This window comes from Erythrolamprus reginae, chromosome 5 (genome assembly GCF_031021105.1).
Source record: "Erythrolamprus reginae isolate rEryReg1 chromosome 5, rEryReg1.hap1, whole genome shotgun sequence".
NCBI lineage: Eukaryota > Metazoa > Chordata > Lepidosauria > Squamata > Dipsadidae > Erythrolamprus > Erythrolamprus reginae.
The window spans coordinates 89,711,761-89,730,374 of record NC_091954.1 but is presented as its reverse complement, the minus strand read 5'-3'; the positions used below and the strand labels follow the sequence as shown (position 1 = coordinate 89,730,374).

General features: G+C 38.8%; 1 protein-coding gene across 4 annotated transcripts in view; it reads right to left on the bottom strand.

The window, feature by feature from the left end:
* The window catches only part of MED12L (mediator complex subunit 12L), a 228,774-nt gene that overhangs the window by 164,210 nt on the left and 45,950 nt on the right, over positions 1–18,614 (bottom strand). For all 4 annotated transcript variants that reach the window (XM_070753437.1, XM_070753438.1, XM_070753436.1 and 1 more), the window contains 3 exons: positions 6,687–6,818; positions 1,654–1,780; positions 1,298–1,512 (listed from right to left, as the gene is read on the bottom strand). In XM_070753437.1, the coding sequence (XP_070609538.1) occupies positions 1,298–1,512; positions 1,654–1,780; positions 6,687–6,818 (474 nt within the window). The remainder of the gene's footprint in view (positions 1–1,297; positions 1,513–1,653; positions 1,781–6,686; positions 6,819–18,614) is intronic.

The window sequence follows — 18,614 nt, the reverse complement described above, 5'->3', positions numbered from 1 at the left end:
AGCAGTCTTAAATATATGCTTGTAAATTTCCTTTCACACCACTGGGCTTCTCATCCTTCTCCAATCATATCCCATCTCTAAGACTGTTCTCAAGTCTGTTTCTGGAGGGTTCCCCATTTCCCCAGTACTGATGATGTTACCTAGTTGGATAGTGAAACATCTGCAAAAAACCCACCAAATTCAGAAAGCAACAAGGGCCCTCCATAAACATTATTGGATTTTTCCAAAATGCTTGCAAATTCTAACTCTATCTTCTCTCCTATGTTGGTGTTCCCACACAGGAATAACAGATTTGCACTAACTTCTCAAGTTGCTGTTGCTTTGCATGTATTAACGCAATGATTCCATAACATTTATTACCGCTTCTTTAATTTTTTTTTAATATTGCATTTGTATTGTGGCTTTTAAACTTTGTTGTGTAAGTGTTAAATATGCGCTGAGGTAAATGTAAATAGTTGAAATGGTTGCTGCGTTCTGATTGGCTGAGAGTTTGACAGCCGGATTTTAGCGGGAAAAATAAAGTATAAAAGGAGCGCACTGGCACTGTTTATTCCAGTCGCGTTCTTACTCAAAGTCACTTACAAAAAGAGCTGTGCTGCCTTTACCAATAAAAGAGCTTTTAAGAACCGACTGTCTCAAGTATTTTTCACTGGCGATGAGGAACTGCGACCCCACAATTTCGGAAGAATGGGCAACCTCCCCTTCGGCCGAGCTCCCGATCCATTCGACCCAGAGAAGTCGATCTGGGACAACTACCTCGTGAAATTCAAGATCTTCCTGGAAGCTGTGGGGCTCGGAGGCGCTGACAGAGCCAGAACAAGAGCCATCTTCCTCACCTTTTAAACTTTGTTGTGTAAGTTTTTATTATTTTAAATCAACGGGAGTTGTATATTTTGGGAAGTATTTGAATGAAAGAAATGTATTTACCTTTTTTTTCAAAAGTAACTATTTCTAAGTAACTATTTGATCTAAGGGAGCCAGACAATTACAATGTGAAAGGTGTCCCAGTCGAGTAGCATTTTATTTCGTTTCATCCAGTAGCAGCCATGGAAGCCCCAAAATTATGCCAAATCACAAGTTACCTTTTAAACGTATTGTTTCATATTTCCTTTATTATTTATTTATTATTTATTATTTGGATTTGTATGCCGCCCCTCTCCGAAGACTCGGGGCGGCTCACAACAAGTAACATTATATATCAATTCAGAAGTCAAATAAACCAATCTTACACAGATATACTATTGATTAAATTTATTTGCCGTTCATCTCCATGATAAGGCAACAATGGACTCCTTACCTCAAGTTTCACATCATGTTCCTTAGAATAGTGTTCATCCATGTTTTCCCCAGTTGGTGAACGTGTTCTAGAAGCTGCAGTGACAGATAAGTCTCCACGAGATATTAAAGTGCACATGTAAGCATCATGCGAAAAAACATCATGCCGTATAAATTCACCAAAAAGCAGCACTAGGTTCACAAATTCTGTTTTTTCATATTCACTGTTTGGATCAGCTGACAATAGATAAAGAGTTGAATTTTGTTAAATTCCCAATAATTCTAAGCAGGCAAAAAAAAAGTAATACAGTTGCTGGGAAAAAATGTTAAATGTACGTTCTTCATCCTAATTTGGAACAGATATAATTTGATACTTACGTAATGAGGGGGCTTGAGTATCTAAAAATCTAAGGAGAACATTCTGGAAAACAGGCAGGCTAGATCCTGCAAATGATGCTGAAGAAATGGATTCCTTTTCATCCATGATTTCAACCTCACCACATCTCTGTAAAAGTATATAAAATAAAATAATAAACTTGTGGTATCATAGGTATAAAAATTACTTTCATCCCCCTCTTTTCTCAGAAATTACAAAGGTCTGATAAATTAAGAAATGACTTATCAATTCATTTCTGATAGGAACAATGTGATAATCTATGAAGAAATTTAATTTAATTTATTAATTTAATTTAAGAGTTGCATGAATCTTGGCTTAGTAAAACAACAATACAAATTAAGAAACTAATTCCACAATATTTAATGTTTATTTTCAGCTATTTTTTCAGTGCTATTTTCCCATTCTTTTTTCATTACTGGTACGTGATAGGTTTTTCAGATACCCCAATGAATCATTTTTGTGACTATGTTATGTTGTTGCTTATTATCAGTTTGTGTGATCTTTTTCCATGAGATGAATCTACTGTTTTCTCTGTTTCTTTGCACAATCTGTACTTTGAATCGCTTGATAGATTTTCAGTTCTGCCCTTGAATGCATTACTTCAAATAGTTAGGTCTTGCAGAGTCAAAAAAATTTAATGTTCAAGGCTGTGCCAGGTTTCTCTGAAACTACTTTCCTCTTGTTCTTTGGCAGAAATTATACCATGTAATGCTGTTCATTAACATCATTCTGTTCTTGTTTTTATTACAATATTTTGAAATTAACTTTTTTGTTTCCTGTATATTTAGTAAGTTCCTATTTTTAACTTCATATTAATTGTTGTTTTTGGCTGTCTTTTACATAATTAGTCAATTTCTATGGAAATTCTCAGTCATCCACGTCATGGTTGTCCCAAAGGTGCTGTTTCAAAGTCATCTGGACTTTGTCGTTGTTTGAAAATGCTTCACTTGATTCAAACAGTGGGAATATTAACTTAATATTAACCGCTCCAAACTTGACTGTAAAAAATATGACTTCAGTAACCAAGTTGTCGAAGCATGGAACTCATTACCGGACTCCATAGTGGAACCTATTACCATCCCCAAACCTCCAACACTTTACCCTTAGATTATCTACGGTTGACCTATCCAGGTTCCTAAGAAGTCAGTAAGGAGCGAGTACAAGTGCACTAGAGTGCATTCCGTCTCCTGTCCTATTGTTCTCCTATATCTCCTATTCCTTTCTTCTATTCCTATATCTCCTCTTCTATTCTTTCATTGATATGTTCTATTACTATTTCTTCTTTTCTATTCTTTCTTAGATATATTTTACTATGAGTATCTCCTCTATAACCATCATCATGTATTTTACTATGTGTGTGTGTGTGTGTGTGTATATATATATATATATATATATATATATATATATATATATATATACATACATACATACATACATACATACATACATACATACATACACCCACTAAAACCCTCATTGTGTATTGGACAAAATAAATAAATAAATAAATAAATAAATAAATAAATAAATAAATAAATAAATGTGGTGTCGTATCCCTTCCCCAACGCTGAAAGAGAGTTGTTCAATCTTAATGTAGATGGCCTCTTTGACCCCTTTTTCAAACCAAAAGAGATTTGAACCAAAAGAGGTTTGAAAGATGGGTCAAAGAGGCCATCTACATTAAAATTGAACATCCCTCTCTCAACCGGGGTGGGGGTGGGGATACGCCACGTATTTCCTGTTTACAACAGTCCTTTCAGCAGTTCCAGAAATTTCCGCACTAATTTTCACTGCTTAGGTGACCTTGAGGGCCCAGATAAACCACCTCTGAGTAGCCTCAATGACTCTCAGAATAAGTGCTAATGATCAGATGACTCCACCATTCAGCTAGAACTGAAGAAAGCCTCTTGGATGACAAGTGAAACATCTAGGAAAAACAAAGCCCCATTTCTTTTGAAAAAGCAACTTTGGACAGCTAGTGTAATGCTTTTCTTTTTAACAGTCTGTTTCACCAGAAGTAAACTTTTGCCTCCATTTCTGAAAGGCCGGTATAATCTATTAATATCACTACAGGGTTGTAATATATAGTGCATAGGCAACAGAATTCTAGTTTTTCAGTCTACACTGTCCAGTTAATGTATTTACAGATATGGCCCAGCCATTTATATCATTGATAGCATTATTATGGTTTGTGGCACAGTCAGTCATATGTTTAGACTGGATTTGGCATTTTTATCCATTGACTGAGTCTTTCCCAAGGACCTAGGGTAGACAGAAAGTTAAAGGTATTGTCATAGGATATAAGCTATTATGTTTAAAGCATTTCTAGGTATATGTCTTTGTATTGTATGATTCTCCCCGCCCCCCAATCCCCATTATTTCTATTCTATTCTCCTGTGTCCAGATATTGCCATGTTCATTATCCAGATGGTTTGGACTTTTGTATCAACAGTTGTTAAGCCTGAAATGTTATGCTTGTCTGTTTAAATTCTAAAATTACAGGGCACTTTCGTTTCTTCACTTTCTGTTGCTTTGTTTATTTTGTGGTCCCAACAGCTCTTGCAGGCCAATGGTACTTCTACCGTGTTTCCCCGATAGTAAGGCAGTGTCTTACTATCTTTTTACCCCCAAAAGCCCCACTGTGTCTTACTTTGGGGGTATGTCTTACATTGTCCCGGGCACCGGGGCCGGCTCGTCTTCGGGCGCGGGGAGCTGCCGGAAAGGAGGCGGGCGCCGACCTCGACGTTCGGCGGGTTGCGGGGAGCATCCCCTCGCCGCTCCCGGCAATGTTTCTCGGCAGGGGAGGCCAACTCCGCGGCGACACGGACGCTCGGCTGGCTGGCTAAAGGCAGGTCAAGGGGTGGATGGGCAGTCAAAAAGGGTGAGCGGCCGCCGCTGTGCCCTCCTTCGCCCGCCTCCTTTCCGGCAGTTCCCTGCGCGCCCCTCGCCTTCGCTCGCCGCGGCGCCACCACCGCCTCTTCCCCTGCCGAGGCTCAGCTGCAAGCGGCTCCGAGGCGAGCGGAAAGGAGGCGGGCGAAGGAGGGCGCAGCTCCGGCCGCTCGCCTCGGAGCCGAGCGGCCTCGCTGGCCGCTTGCAGCTGAGCCTCGGCAGGGGAAGAGGCGGTGGCGCCGCGGCGAGCGAAGGCGAGGGGCGCGCAGGGAGCTGCCGGAAAGGAGGCTGGTGAAGGAGGGCGCAGCTCCCTGCGCGCCCCTCGCCTTCGCTCGCCGCGGCGCCACCGCCTCTTCCCCTGCCGAGGCTCAGCTGCAAGCGGCCAGCGAGGCCGCTCGGCTCCGAGGCGAGCGGCCGGAGCTGCGCCCTCCTTCACCCACCTCCTTTCCGCTCGCCTCGGAGCCGCTTGCAGCTGAGCCTCGGCAGGGGAAGAGGCGGTGGCGCCGCGGCGAGCGAAGGCGAGGGGCGCGCAGGGAGCTGCCGGAAAGGAGGCTGGTGAAGGAGGGCGCAGCTCCCTGCGCGCCCCTCGCCTTCGCTCGCCGCGGCGCCACCGCCTCTTCCCCTGCCGAGGCTCAGCTGCAAGCGGCCAGCGAGGCCGCTCGGCTCCGAGGCGAGCGGAAAGGAGGCGGGCGAAGGAGGGCGCAGCTCCGGCCGCTCGCCTCGGAGCCGATCGGCCTCGCTGGCCGCTTGCAGCTGAGCTTCGGCAGGGGAAGAGGCGGTGGCGAGCGAAGGCGAGCGAAGGCGCGCGGGGAGCTTGGAAGCAATGCGCGCGGGGAGCTTGGAAGGCGAAGGCACGCGGGGAGAATGCGAAGGCGCGCGGGGAGCTTGGAAGGCGAGCGAAGCTGCAAGCGGCCTCGCTGGCCGCTTGCAGCTGAGCTTCGGCAGGGGAAGAGGCGGTGGAAGAGGCCGCGGCGAGCGAAGGCGAGGGGCGCGCGGGGAGCTTGGAAGCAATGTCATCGCCCCCCCCCCCGCAATACCGTTTATACCGTGTTTCCCCGAAAGTAAGACATATGTCTTACTTTCGGGGTATGGCTTATATAAGCCGACCCCCCCTGAAACCCCCCATATGTCTTACAATCGGGGGGGTCTTACTATCGGGGAAACACGGTAGGAAAATTTCCTACTTTCTGCTGTTATATATATTTGCTTTACCAAATCTCTTTTCTACTATTCCCTTGTTTTTTTCTTGTCAATCTGGTTTCTCTAGTACTTCACTAAGCCTTTATGGTATACTAGCTTCACTGCATCTTCTACACTATTCTCCATATATTCTTACATGCTCCTTTTTCTTCAAATGTATGGTGTATGCCCTCCTACTTTCCTTGATAAATAGAGTCTGTCAACATTACTGTGAAGATGAAAGGCATGATTCATTGACATCATTTTTCTGTTCTTCCTATTCAGGTTTTTTTTTTTCTACTTGAGCCCAGATCACTATTCCAACTGGGTATCTGATGTCTGGAATTTCCCAGTTGATAATTGCATACATATACATACATATACATATATATATATATATACATAAACACACACTTTTCAAAACTGGAACATCTTTTACAATCTTTCTGTAAATTGCCAATAATGAGACTAAAAAGATTCTGTGTTAATACAAATATTATCTACAGAGAACAAAATAATTAATACAAGCCTCCATGAATTAAAAATATTACTATGGTAGTTCCTGAGTTACATTAATAAAAAGGAACTATTGCATCTATTCAGTATATTTATATATCTTCTTTCACATGGTCTAGTAAATAAAATATTTAATCATAGCCTGAAAAATCATTTCAGCAGTTTTAAAGTTGTAGTTTAATATTTTCTTTAAGTTGTACATTTTTATTATGTACCCCCTGTAAGTTCATAATGAACTATAGGAAGTCCGTGTGTAAATGTTTTTCCATTATTTTGTCCCAAAAATGTGAGAAGCATGCTAAAGCTCCTTTTAGAATTATCCTAAAGTTTCTCTGTAGACAAATTACATTGCAAATCAAGAGCATCATACTTGATCTCTAAAAGATGAAGCAAATTTTCCTATAGAAATGAAAACAAGCAGATAGCTTACTTCTGTCTCAATTTCAGTTTGCCTCTTCTCCAATAGTTTAGCTACAGCCATTGCCCGGTGCTTACCACATCTTTTACTACTCACAGCCCATTCACAAAGCAATGTTACAACAGCTTCATCATTAGGTGCAACCTATTAAATCACAAAAGAAAAATGAGTTATTCATTTGAGTGTTGGAACATTTTAAAGAATATTAGAATATTTTATTATTTTATTAAAGTTGTACACTTTTATTGACTCATAAATCATGTTTAGCACCAGGACCAGATGGATTATACCAAGATCCTAAAAGAGCTAGCAGATGTCATTGCAGAACCAAAGCAAATATCCCATCACCTATAAAAAAACCAAGTAATAACCAACAGCCAACACGGATTTGTTAAGAAAAGCCATGCCAAACCAACCTCATTTCATTCTTCAACACTGTGACCAAAGTAGTAGATCAGCAAAATGCAGTGGACATAACATACCTGAACTTCAGCAAAGCTTTTGACAAAGTAGATCACAACCTACTTCTTCATAAGCTAGAAAAAAGCAGGATAGATAGCTACACAACCAGATGGATTAACAACTGGCTATCCAACTGTACTTAGCAGGTAGTCCCCAATGGCTCTAAATCTACACAGAGAGAAGTAAGCAGTGAAGTACCACAAGGTTCCATCCCAATCCCAGTACTCTTTAATATCTTCATAAATGACTTAGATGAGGGAATAACAGGAGAACTAACCAAGTTTGCAGATAATACCAAGCTGGCAGCATACACCCCAGAGAAGAAACTCAGAATCCAGAGGGACCTTCACAGACTCAAACACTAGACCCAAACCAATAAAATGAAGTTCAACATGGAGAAAAGTAAAATCCTATACCTAGCTAAGAAGAATCAAAAATACACATACAAACTGGGTGAAACCACACTCAATAGCAGCAACTGAGAGAGGGATCTCAGAGTCTTGTTAGACAGCCAGCATTGTGCAGCAGCACCAAAAAGGCCAATGAAGTCCTGAGCTGCATAAATAGAGGGATATAATCAAGGACAAGAGAGTACTAGTACCACTCTATAAAGCTTTGGTCAGACCACATCTAGAGTACTGCATCCAGTTTTGGTCACCACACTACAACAAAAGACATTGAAACTCTAGAGCAGTGTTTTTCACCCAGTGTGCCATGAAGTTTAACTTCCGAGAGTGGAAGCTGAGCTTCCTTCTTTGCGCCTTCTTTTTCACGGCTTCCTTCTTCACGGCTTCCTTCTTCACGGCTTCCTTCTTCACGGCAGGTGAGCTTTGGGGCCCAGTGGGAGGGTGCCCGCAGCAGCGACACTGGGCAGTAGCCGGGGAGCCGCGGCTGCAAGTGGGAGATCCAGGGTGGAGGCACCGGCACTGGTAGCGCCTCATCCAGCTGGAGCTTCCCTGGCGGCGGAGGCATCAAGTGACCTTTGGGGCCCAGTGGGACGGCACCGGCAGCAGGAGCAGTAGGGCGCCAGCAGCAGCAGCACCAGACAGTAGCCGGGGGTGGGAGCTGCAAGTGGAAGCTCCAGGATGGAGGCACCGACAGCAGCGGCTGGATGTGTTGCTGGATGCCGTACACACTGGCGCTCCAAGGCTGGCACTGGCCTGCTGGCTGGGCCAGGACAGAGGTGCCAACCCCGCGCCTATGCCGAGCGCAGCGCCAGCATGTATGGCATTCAGCAACACGTCCAGCTGCCGCTGTCAGGGCTTCCACTCACAGTCAACCACTCTGCTGCCACCCCCGGCTACTGCCCAATGCCGCTGTTTATTTATTTATTTATTTATTATTTAGATTTGTATGCCGCCCCTCTCCCCTCTGTTGCAGGCATGGTGTATGAGAGAGAAAGAGAGAGATAGCAAGAGAGACAGAGAAAGAGAAAGAGAAAGAGAAAGCAAGAGAGACAGGGAAAGAAAGCAAGGGAGACACACATAGAGAATGAGAGAGAGAAAGAGAGAGAGAGAGAGAAAGAGAGGGGGAAGGAGGGAGGGAGAAAGACATAGAGGGAGGGAGAGAGAGAGAGCAAAAAAGAGAGGAAGAAAGGAAGAAAGAGAAAGAGGGAGGGAGAGAGAAATAGAGCGAAAGGGAGGAAGAGAGAGAGACAGATTTTTTTTGTCCAGACTTTTTTTCACGCCCCCCCCCCCCCCCCTTTCAATGTGCCCCAGGATTTTGTAAATGTAAAAAATGTGCCCCTGGCTCAAAAAAAGGTTGAAAATCACTGGTCTAGAGAAAATGCAAAAGTGAGCAACCAGGATGATAAAGGGTCTAGAAAATAAAGCATACAAAGTGGTTGCAGGATCTGAGCTTGGCCAGTCTGGCTAAGAGAAGGACCAAGGGTGACATGATAGCAGTGTTCCAATACTTGAGCGGATGCCACAGAGAAGATGCAGTCAGGCTGTTTTCCAAGGCACCAGAAAGCCAAACAAGGAATAATGGATGGAAGCTGACTAAGAAGGTATTCAGTCTGGAAGAGAGGAAAAACCTTCTGATGGTGGGAGTGATCAACCAATGGAACAGCTTGCCCACGGAGGTTCTGAGAGCCCCAACACTTGCAACCTTCAAGGGGAGATTGGACTGCCATGTGTCTCAAATGGTAACGTAACTGCTGCTTGAGTGGGAAGGGGGGGTTGGACTAGATGACCTGCAAGGTCCCCTCCAATTCTAATGAATAAATAAATACATACATTTCTTTGAAATTTGTTGACCTTCTTGTTTTTCACTATTCACAGCCTTGAACATAGCTTGCACAGAGAACTGAGATAAAAATCTATATTTCAAGAACAGCTTCTTAATTACCAGTAAATGCATTCTCAGAAAACTTAAGATTCTCTGGAAGGAAGGAAGGAGGGAAGGAAGGGAGGGAGGGAGGGAGGGACGGACGGACGAATGGAGGAAGGGGAGACTTAGGTGACTGGGAAAGGGTGTGGTCCTGATTGGAAATGAGAGGTCCCTCAGTCTACATTATGTGGAGTTCTGCAGGATTCATTATTTTTTCCACTCCTGTCTGTAATTGACGGATGAGATCACCACAGAGTAAGAAACCATCAGTATCCAGCTTTACATCTTTAGCCCTAATGTTGATGCCCTTTTTCAATGCCTGGTGACTTTCTGGATCTGGAGAGGTAACCCATGCAAGACTGAGCAGAAACCTTTACACCATTTCTTTTTAGTATTCCATTAGATTGGAAAAAATAAAAAGGAAGAATAGAAAAAACACAAACATACCAATTTTGATCCAAGACAGAATAGAATTGCATGATTACAAATAAAAAAGCAAAAGATGTAACAATGGCAAGGGAATGCTTTAAGAACTGGGCTTTGACAGCTTTTTAAAAAAAGACTACTTTTTTAACTTTTAAAAGCCTTCAAGTATTTCTAATTAATAATATTTTAATTTACTGCTGGCTTTAAAAATTTCTAAGGTTCTTCAATTGTATTCCACTGTTTTTGTTTTCAAGTTTTGCATATTTCATCCTTTATTGTACATTGTATTGGTGGTTTTAATTCATAAAAACCACAAAACTGTTACCAAATAGATTTTGCACATAGTTCACAAAAATTACAAAACAATATTCACATTTGACTAAAAATAAATAGCAGAATGTAAGAGCCAGTTTAGTATAGTGATTAAGGCATCAGACTAGAAATAGACTGTAAAACAAGAGACCATGAATTCTAGTCCCGCTTTAGGCACAAAACCAACTGGATAACCTTGGCCCAGTTACCTTATCTTAGCCCTAGGAAAGAGATAATGGTACACTTTTTCTGCAAATTCTTGCTAAGAAAACTGCAAGAATTTGCCTGGGCAATGTCTGAAAATCAGACACAACTGAATAGAATAATACAGCAGGACTCATTCTCTCTCTCTCCCTCTCTCTCTGCCCATTTCCATAATTCTATAAAATGTGTACACACATTTATACACACAAACACACACACATCCCTATTCTTGTATTCTTTAATTATTATAGAATTATGGAAATGTGCATCTTAGTCTGTCCACTGTTGACCTCACCCAATTCCTAAGAGGTCAGTAAGGGGCGTGCATAAGCGCACCAGCGTACTTATTATCCTTTCCAATTGTTCCTTCTTATCAGTATCTACCTTATGTATATAAACAATGTTCTAGCTATGTATATTGCAAATACATACTTGACAAATAAAATAAAATAAATAAATGAATGAATGCATGAATGAGTAAATAAATAAGTAAGAAAGAAAGCAAGTAAGTAAGTAAACAGGATTCTAACAGTGATGATTACAAAATTAAGTACCAGAACTTCATCTATCATTAGTATAAGGATAGATGTGCAATAACTTTTAAACAAACAATTGGTTGATAGATTATATGCCAACAGGTTGTAGTAAAGTCTTGGCAACTACATAGATTTTCACCATGATAATATATCCCTAACCTGGTCTTTCAATGCAGAAGCAGCACAGGGTATCCTATAGTCCTTGTTCATAAAAGTTTCAGACTAACTGCACTGACCAAAGAGGTAAAGAAGATGCTGCTAGGAAAAATAGCATTAAGGCATAGCATTGTAAGAAACAATAAACTATGACTGGATTCAGTTCTGTAAAAATTCCTTCCTTGTTTAACAGAGATCTAGAAAACTGGGTGGCGGGTGGACAGTGGCATAAACAAAGCAAAAGTAAGAAAAACCAGCTTGGTTTCCTAAGCAACTCAGAATGACAACAGTGACTTTCTACAACCAATGTGTAAATGTTTATGGAAACTAAATTAATTTTCTATCTAAAAAGAAATGTGTGATAATTTTTGAACACTTAGCAGTAGCTTATTACAAATAGTCAGAAATCTGTAGAATATCATTTTTAAAATGTATTGGTGACTGAAATCATATCATACATCATTTCAACCCAACTTTCTAGAACTTTAAGGAAAGAGTAGTATGGTTACTTTTTGACCCAATTCTTCCACGCATGGCAGATTACCTTTTATGGCTATGTTTGTGAAATTGAAAAAAGACAAGCTGTTGGCTCAATGATGCTTAAAGCAGAAAAGATGCCTATTCAACTTCATAGAAAAAGGTTAAATTAGCTAAAGCTATCAGAACATGAGTGTTTAATATTTGAAAGTCTGCTTGCTAAATGTTGATTTCTTTCCTATGGGAAATGCATCCTACATTTTAAAAAAATCCTGGCTCTTAATATATAGTAAACTCTACAAATAAACTAAATATGTATTGCTGATTCTTAATAACTGTGTTACCAAATTTTTAATGTTATGTAAGTTGACAAAAACAGATGGAAAACCCAAAGGTCAACCCAAGCACCCTGAATTTAAATTCAGAAGCTACAGCTTCATATGTTACAATAATCCTCAGAATTTCTTTTCTTTTTACTTCTCTACTCTGCAATCTCTCCTTTGCTGATCAATCTTTACAACAGGAAATCAACTGAAATTGATTTCAACTAGTAATTTTAAAGTTTAGTTAAGTCCAAATTTCTAATACAATTTTCAGCAAAATCAACTAATAGGATTCTCCTTTCTATTTCTTAGTTTTTCCCAAACTCCATTTTGTTCCGTATATTTGTAATTCTGTCTCCTGTTTGCAGACAACTTTCCAATTTACCATTTAGAGTATGCTAAATAATATTCTGCTGTAACATAACCTCAAAGCTTTTATGAAGAAAGCATATCTTTTTCCTGTGTCAACCAAATATTATCAGGAAACCACCTCCTATGATAGGAAAAGGTTAAGATTGAGGTTTCTTCTGAAGTACCACCCACCACAGATCCACTAAAGCAAGAAACACTTTGCAGCTGAAAAATACATTAATACATCAATAAATAGACAACTTTATCAACTTTAAACCAGAAATACTGCTCTACTGTAGATCAGCCATAGCTGATAGTAGCACATGCTGCAGCCATATTTGACCAAATTCACACTAAAAAGATATAAAAACAGAAGTTGCATATAAGAAACTGCACCGATATTTGGCCAAACTCTGAACAAAAAGATATCATCTTATTAAGAACTAAGGCATATAATAAAAGCCAGTAAAGGGTTTAGAAAAATTAAGAATTGTTAGGTTAGCTAATTTATCAGATAGCCAAGGAAGTCAGCACAAACCTGTCATGAACAAGTTTTGCCAAATCTAATTTGTCTTATGTTTGGTTCAAATAATTTTTTTACCAGACTGTAGACAAAGTTTTATACATAGTATAGCTTGATTTCAACAAAACAGATGACCCAGATAGATAGAGAGAGAGAGAGAGAGAGAGAGAGAGAGAGAGAGAGAGAGAGAGAGAGTAGACGATGATTATTCCTTATTCAGTTAGCCCTTTTCTTATTAGGAAAACAGTTAATGAAAATCCTCTAATTATCTTCTCGCACAGATCCTGTGGAATTTAGGGCAGGCATCAGGCCCGACTGTTTTCCTGGTAGCATATGCTTTCTTCTTCATGTTTCATTTTGACTCAATGTCTATGTTAGCTTTTCTAAGAATTTCAGCTACTGACAAGATATATGACGTGAATATTTCTTCCAACTCAGCTTGTTTAGAAGGTTAGATTAATCTTCTGGTTGAGGCTGAGGTACAGCTTAATGTATGAGGTTCCTTGCATGAACTAATATTATGCATCATGAATAATGAAAGTTAGGGAGAAATTGCAGCAAGCCAATGAAAAATAAGAAAAGCAAGCAAGTAGCCAAATGTTTCTGATCAGTTCCTTTCTCAACAGCAAAAGATAGCTCTAAGAACTCATTTTCCAAAAGTATTAGTTTTGGGGTAAGGGGAAGATAACTGATACCAGAAGACAGTGTTTTCTGTGAAAGCAGACTTTTAGTAGGAGGCTGGGTATCTTCTCCACATAATGCGATGAAAAGTTGAAAAGTTGAAAAAGCATACGTGACCTTAAACCTTCTCTATCAGTCAGACCAGATGGTCTATGTGCTTACTTCCTAAAAAACCTCTCTTCCGCGATAGCATAATTTTTGAAAAATCCTTCAGAACCAGCACACTTCCTAAGCTATGGTCAAAAGCAATGGTCATCCCCATCTTCAAAAAAGGAGACCCCCCTCTTGTCGATAACTACAGATCAATTTAACTATGCTGCGTCCCATGCAAAGTCATGGAATCAATTATAAACGAGTCAATTACTCTCCATCTAGAAACTAATAATTTGCTCTCTAACAAACAATTTGGTTTCAGAAAAAAACTATCCTGCAACCTGCAGCTGCTCCACTGCAAAAATATATGGACAACTCATCTAGATCAAGGGAAATCTACAGATGCAATTTATATTGACTTCTGCAAAGCCTTTGATTCAGTGGTCCACGACAAACTACTCCTAAAACTCAAATCCTATGGCATCTCAGGATCCCTCCATAGCTGGATTATAGCATTCCTGTCAAACAGACAACAAGTGGTCAAAATAGGAAGCACCATATCCACCCCCGTCCCAGTTAAAAGCGGTGTTCCCCAAGGTAGTGTACTGGGACCAACGCTCTTCATTCTCTACATCAATGACCTTTGCGATTACATCACAAGCAACTGTGTCCTCTTCAGCAACAATGTAAAACTCTTCAACACCACCGATAACACAACTACTCTCAAAAAAGACCTTGATGCTGTTTCTGAGTGGTCTAACACATGGCAACTCCAAATCTCAACTAGCAAATGCTCTATCCTACACATTGGGAAGAAGAATCTGAACTCCAGATAGGAACTGAATAATCAAATTATCACAGATAATCCCCACTCGGTTAAAAACCTTGGTATACTAATAACAAAAGATTTAAGTGCCAAAGCCCACTGCAACAATATAGCCAAGAAGGCTTCAAGAGTTGTAAACCTAATCCTACGTAGCTTCTGCTCTGGCAATCTCACACTACTTACCAGAGCTTACAAAACTTTTGCCAGACCCATCCTTGAATACAGCTCATCTGTTTGGAACCTATATCGCATCTCAGACATTAACACCCTTGAAAATGTCCAAAGATACTTCACCAGAAGAGCCCTTCACTCCTCCACTCGAAATAGAATACCCTACGAGACTAGACTTTCAATCCTGGGCCTAGAAAGTTTAGAACTAAGACGCCTTAAACAAGATCTAAGTATTGCCCACAAGATCATATGCTGCAACGCCCTGCCTGTCGGTGACTACTTCAGCTTCAACTATAACAACACAAGAGCACACAACAGATTTAAACTTAATATTAACCTCTCCAAACGACTGTAAAAAATATGACTTCAGTTGTCGAAGTGTGGAACTCATTACCGGATTCCATAGTGTCATCCCCAAGCCCCCAACACTTTACCCTTAGATTATCTACGGTTGACCCATCCAGATTCCTAAGAGATCAGTAAGGGGCGAGTACAAGTGCACTAGAGTGCCTTCCGTCCCCTGTCCTATTGCTCTCGTATATCACCTATACCTTTCTTCTATTCCTATATCTCTTCTTCTATTCTTTCATTGATATGTTCCATTACTATACCTTCTTTTCTATTATTTCTGAGATATATTTTATTATGAGTATCTCCTCTATAACCTTCATCATGTATTTTACTATATGTATATAGATAAATACCCACTAAAACCCTCATTGTGTATTGGACAAAATAAATAAATAAAATAAATAAATAAGTAATATCAAAGGGTAGTAGCAGAGTTCAAGAGAACGCAAAAACATGGCTTTGAGAAGCTAAATAAAACTGTGATGTTGATTTGAACTGAATCTTTTGCTACCCAAGTATAATTTAGTGCTAAATAAGATGTTTTTATTTAAAGGACTTTACTGGAAAACTTTAAAGGCTTGTTCTGAGTAAATACTTAGCAGGCAGAAAAGGGATAAAGGTTGCTGTTAGTAAGTTCCCACTGTCCTTTTTTTTTACCCAAAGGTTTTATTTCTTAAAATTTCTCACAGCATGAAATAAAAAGGACCTAACTTATATTTATTCTCCAAGTCATAAATATTACCTCAAAATACTTGGCTTTTTCCTGGATAATTTTTAAAATGTTATATAATTAATGAAATTAAAATACACTTCTAACAAGTTAAAATAATCCAATGGGGATTTTTTTTGTTTGCAAACTTTATATTCAAAAGCTTTGTTTACTAACAAAGTTTGTGTAAACTTTGCAAATGTAAGTTTATTTTTGTAAGTTTACATAAACTTACAAAGATAAAGGTACCGCATCTTAAGAAAAATGTGGTTATGTGCCCCATGTTGAGTCTTCCTGATCCCCCATGGACAGATTTTCTCCATGATACAGAAAACTAAACACTAAAAATCAGTAAAATCATACTTTTAAGATAACTTTTTATTTATCTATGTATTTTTATTTGGCCACCCACATCAACCAAGTTACACTTTTTAATTTACGTCATCTAGCACTAACTTTTATTTTGAATAAATTTAGTCACTCAGGTGTTTTTGTAGACTTCCACTGCAATTTGTTAATGTTTCAGTCTAAATAATTTAGCTGTTTTTTTAATTGTATATATGAAATAATTTCACTCTCACTCAAAATTTATATGCTGGATAAATATTATAATCAATAACTTGTTGGGAAGAAAAAAAGCACAAAAACTATTTTGAAAAATAATCATGTCTTTTGAATAAAAATTATAACCAATAACTTGCTGGGAAGAAAAAAAGCACAAAAACTATTTTGAAAAATAATCATGTCTTTTGAATAAAAATTATAATCAATAACTTGCTGGGAAGAAAAAAAGCACAAAAACTATTTTGAAAAATAATCATGTCTTTTGAACATAATATCCCACTTTAAAAGAAGATACACTGTATCATTTTTGCTCTTTTTTGATAAAGAAATAAACTGCTATCTAGTGGTTCAGATGCATTTTTTTCAAATTTTAGATACCGGTATATACAAATAGTAAGTTAATTTTACTTATTCAATAAACCATGATCACCTGAACCATGAGTTCGTGCTCATTATGGTTAAAATATAATATCAGTATTTTATTTGTCATAATGAGATAAATGATACATCTGCTAGATGAGATATCATCTCACAGATATCATGGAAAGCAGATTTTCCAGCTACTCATAGTGTCAACCCCATACCCAAAAATTAATTTTTTGACTATGTATTCCAGAAAAGTTTTTCACAACTTTCTAAAAATGTAATTACTCTGTTGCCAAGAATTGGCAATTTGTCCAGTTGCAACCAAAAGCCAACATCAGCACATACGTAGATACAGACATACTTCACCAGAAGAGCCCTGCATTCCTCCTCCCGTAACAGAATACCGTATAAAACTAGACTTACAATCCTGGGCCTAGAAAGCTTAGAACTAAGACACCTTAAACATAATCTAAGTATTGCCCACAAGATTATATGCTGCAATGTCCTGCCTGTTAATAACTACTTCAGCTTCAACCACAACAACACAAGAGCACATAACAGATTCAAGCTCAATATTAACTGCTCCAAACTTAACTATAAAAAATATGACTTTAGTAATCAAGTTGTTGAAGCATGGAACTCATTACCAGACTCCGTAGTATAATCCCCTAACCCCCAACATTTTACCCTTAGACTGTCCACGGTTGACCTCTCCAGATTCCTAAGAGGTCAGTAAGGGGCATGCATAAGTACACTAGAGTGCCTTTCAACCCCTGTCCTATTCCCATATATCTTCTCCTCTATCCCTATATCTTTCTTCTATTCTCTCATTGATTATATTATCCTATACTCTCTCTTCTATTCTTTCTCTAATTCTACTTCCTCTAAGGTGTCCTCTATTACCTTCAGTGTGTATTATTGTGTATTGCACTAAATAAGTAAGTAAGTAAGTACGTACGTAAGTAAGTAAGTAAGTAAATAAGGAAGGAAGGAAGGAAGGAAATAAGTAAGTAAGTAAGTAAGTAAATAAATAAATAAATAAACAAATAAACAAACAAACAAACAAATAAACAAACAAACAAATAGCATTTGTTCTGTCAGTTGCAGGTTAAAGGGAATACATTGATTTATTATGTTTTTGTCATTTCCAGTATGGTATGCTGGATTTGATAAACAACTGCGGTTATCGTAAAAACATTCATTGAAAAAACTTCACTTAAAGACCATCTTCACACAATTGAAAATCCAGTCCCAACTGTGATAATAAATTGAGGACTACCTTACGAACTCATGCAATGTTCAACTTTCCTGCAATTCTGCCAAGACTGAGGGAAACATACATGATGATAACAACAACAACTGAGATTTCAAAGCATTGTGGCCGAACTATTTACTGGTTAGATGTTCTACGAAATAGAGCTCTTTTCCCCTTTCCTTTGCAATAACTAATAACATTAGTTATTCTTGAAATAGGTTAATGGATTGAGTCTTAACCTTGAAATAGGTTAATGGATTGAGTCTTCGGAGAGGGGCGGCATACAAATCTAATTAATAATAATAATAATAATAATAATAATAATAATAATAATAATAATATGAACTTCTGCAGTATATATTATACTGAGGTATTTTGGTATATCTACTTACACATCTTTTTTTTGGTTGCTTCTTCCACTGTTATCAAATCAATTGTATAACACAAATTAGAATTTTGAACCATAAGTATGCATCAATATTAATAGCACAATTATTAGAATTTTGAATTCGTGTTATATATTTTTCAAATGCAAATAACGTTCATAAATCAATATGGAGAGTTAAGCTTATCTTCTAAGGACTATTTGTTTTACTATACATTCTAGTTTTCGGCCCCAGAATCCCTTGGAAGTTTTCCATCCAATGTTAATTAATTTAGCTATTTATTCATACCACTGAAATAGCTTTTACCATTTCATGAGGTAACTTTAGATGGGGCAAAAAAGATAAAATTTAAAAATAACACAAATATACCAAGAGAGACACTATCTATACACTATATCCTTGGGTTAAAAATATAACTCTAATATAATTATTGAAAC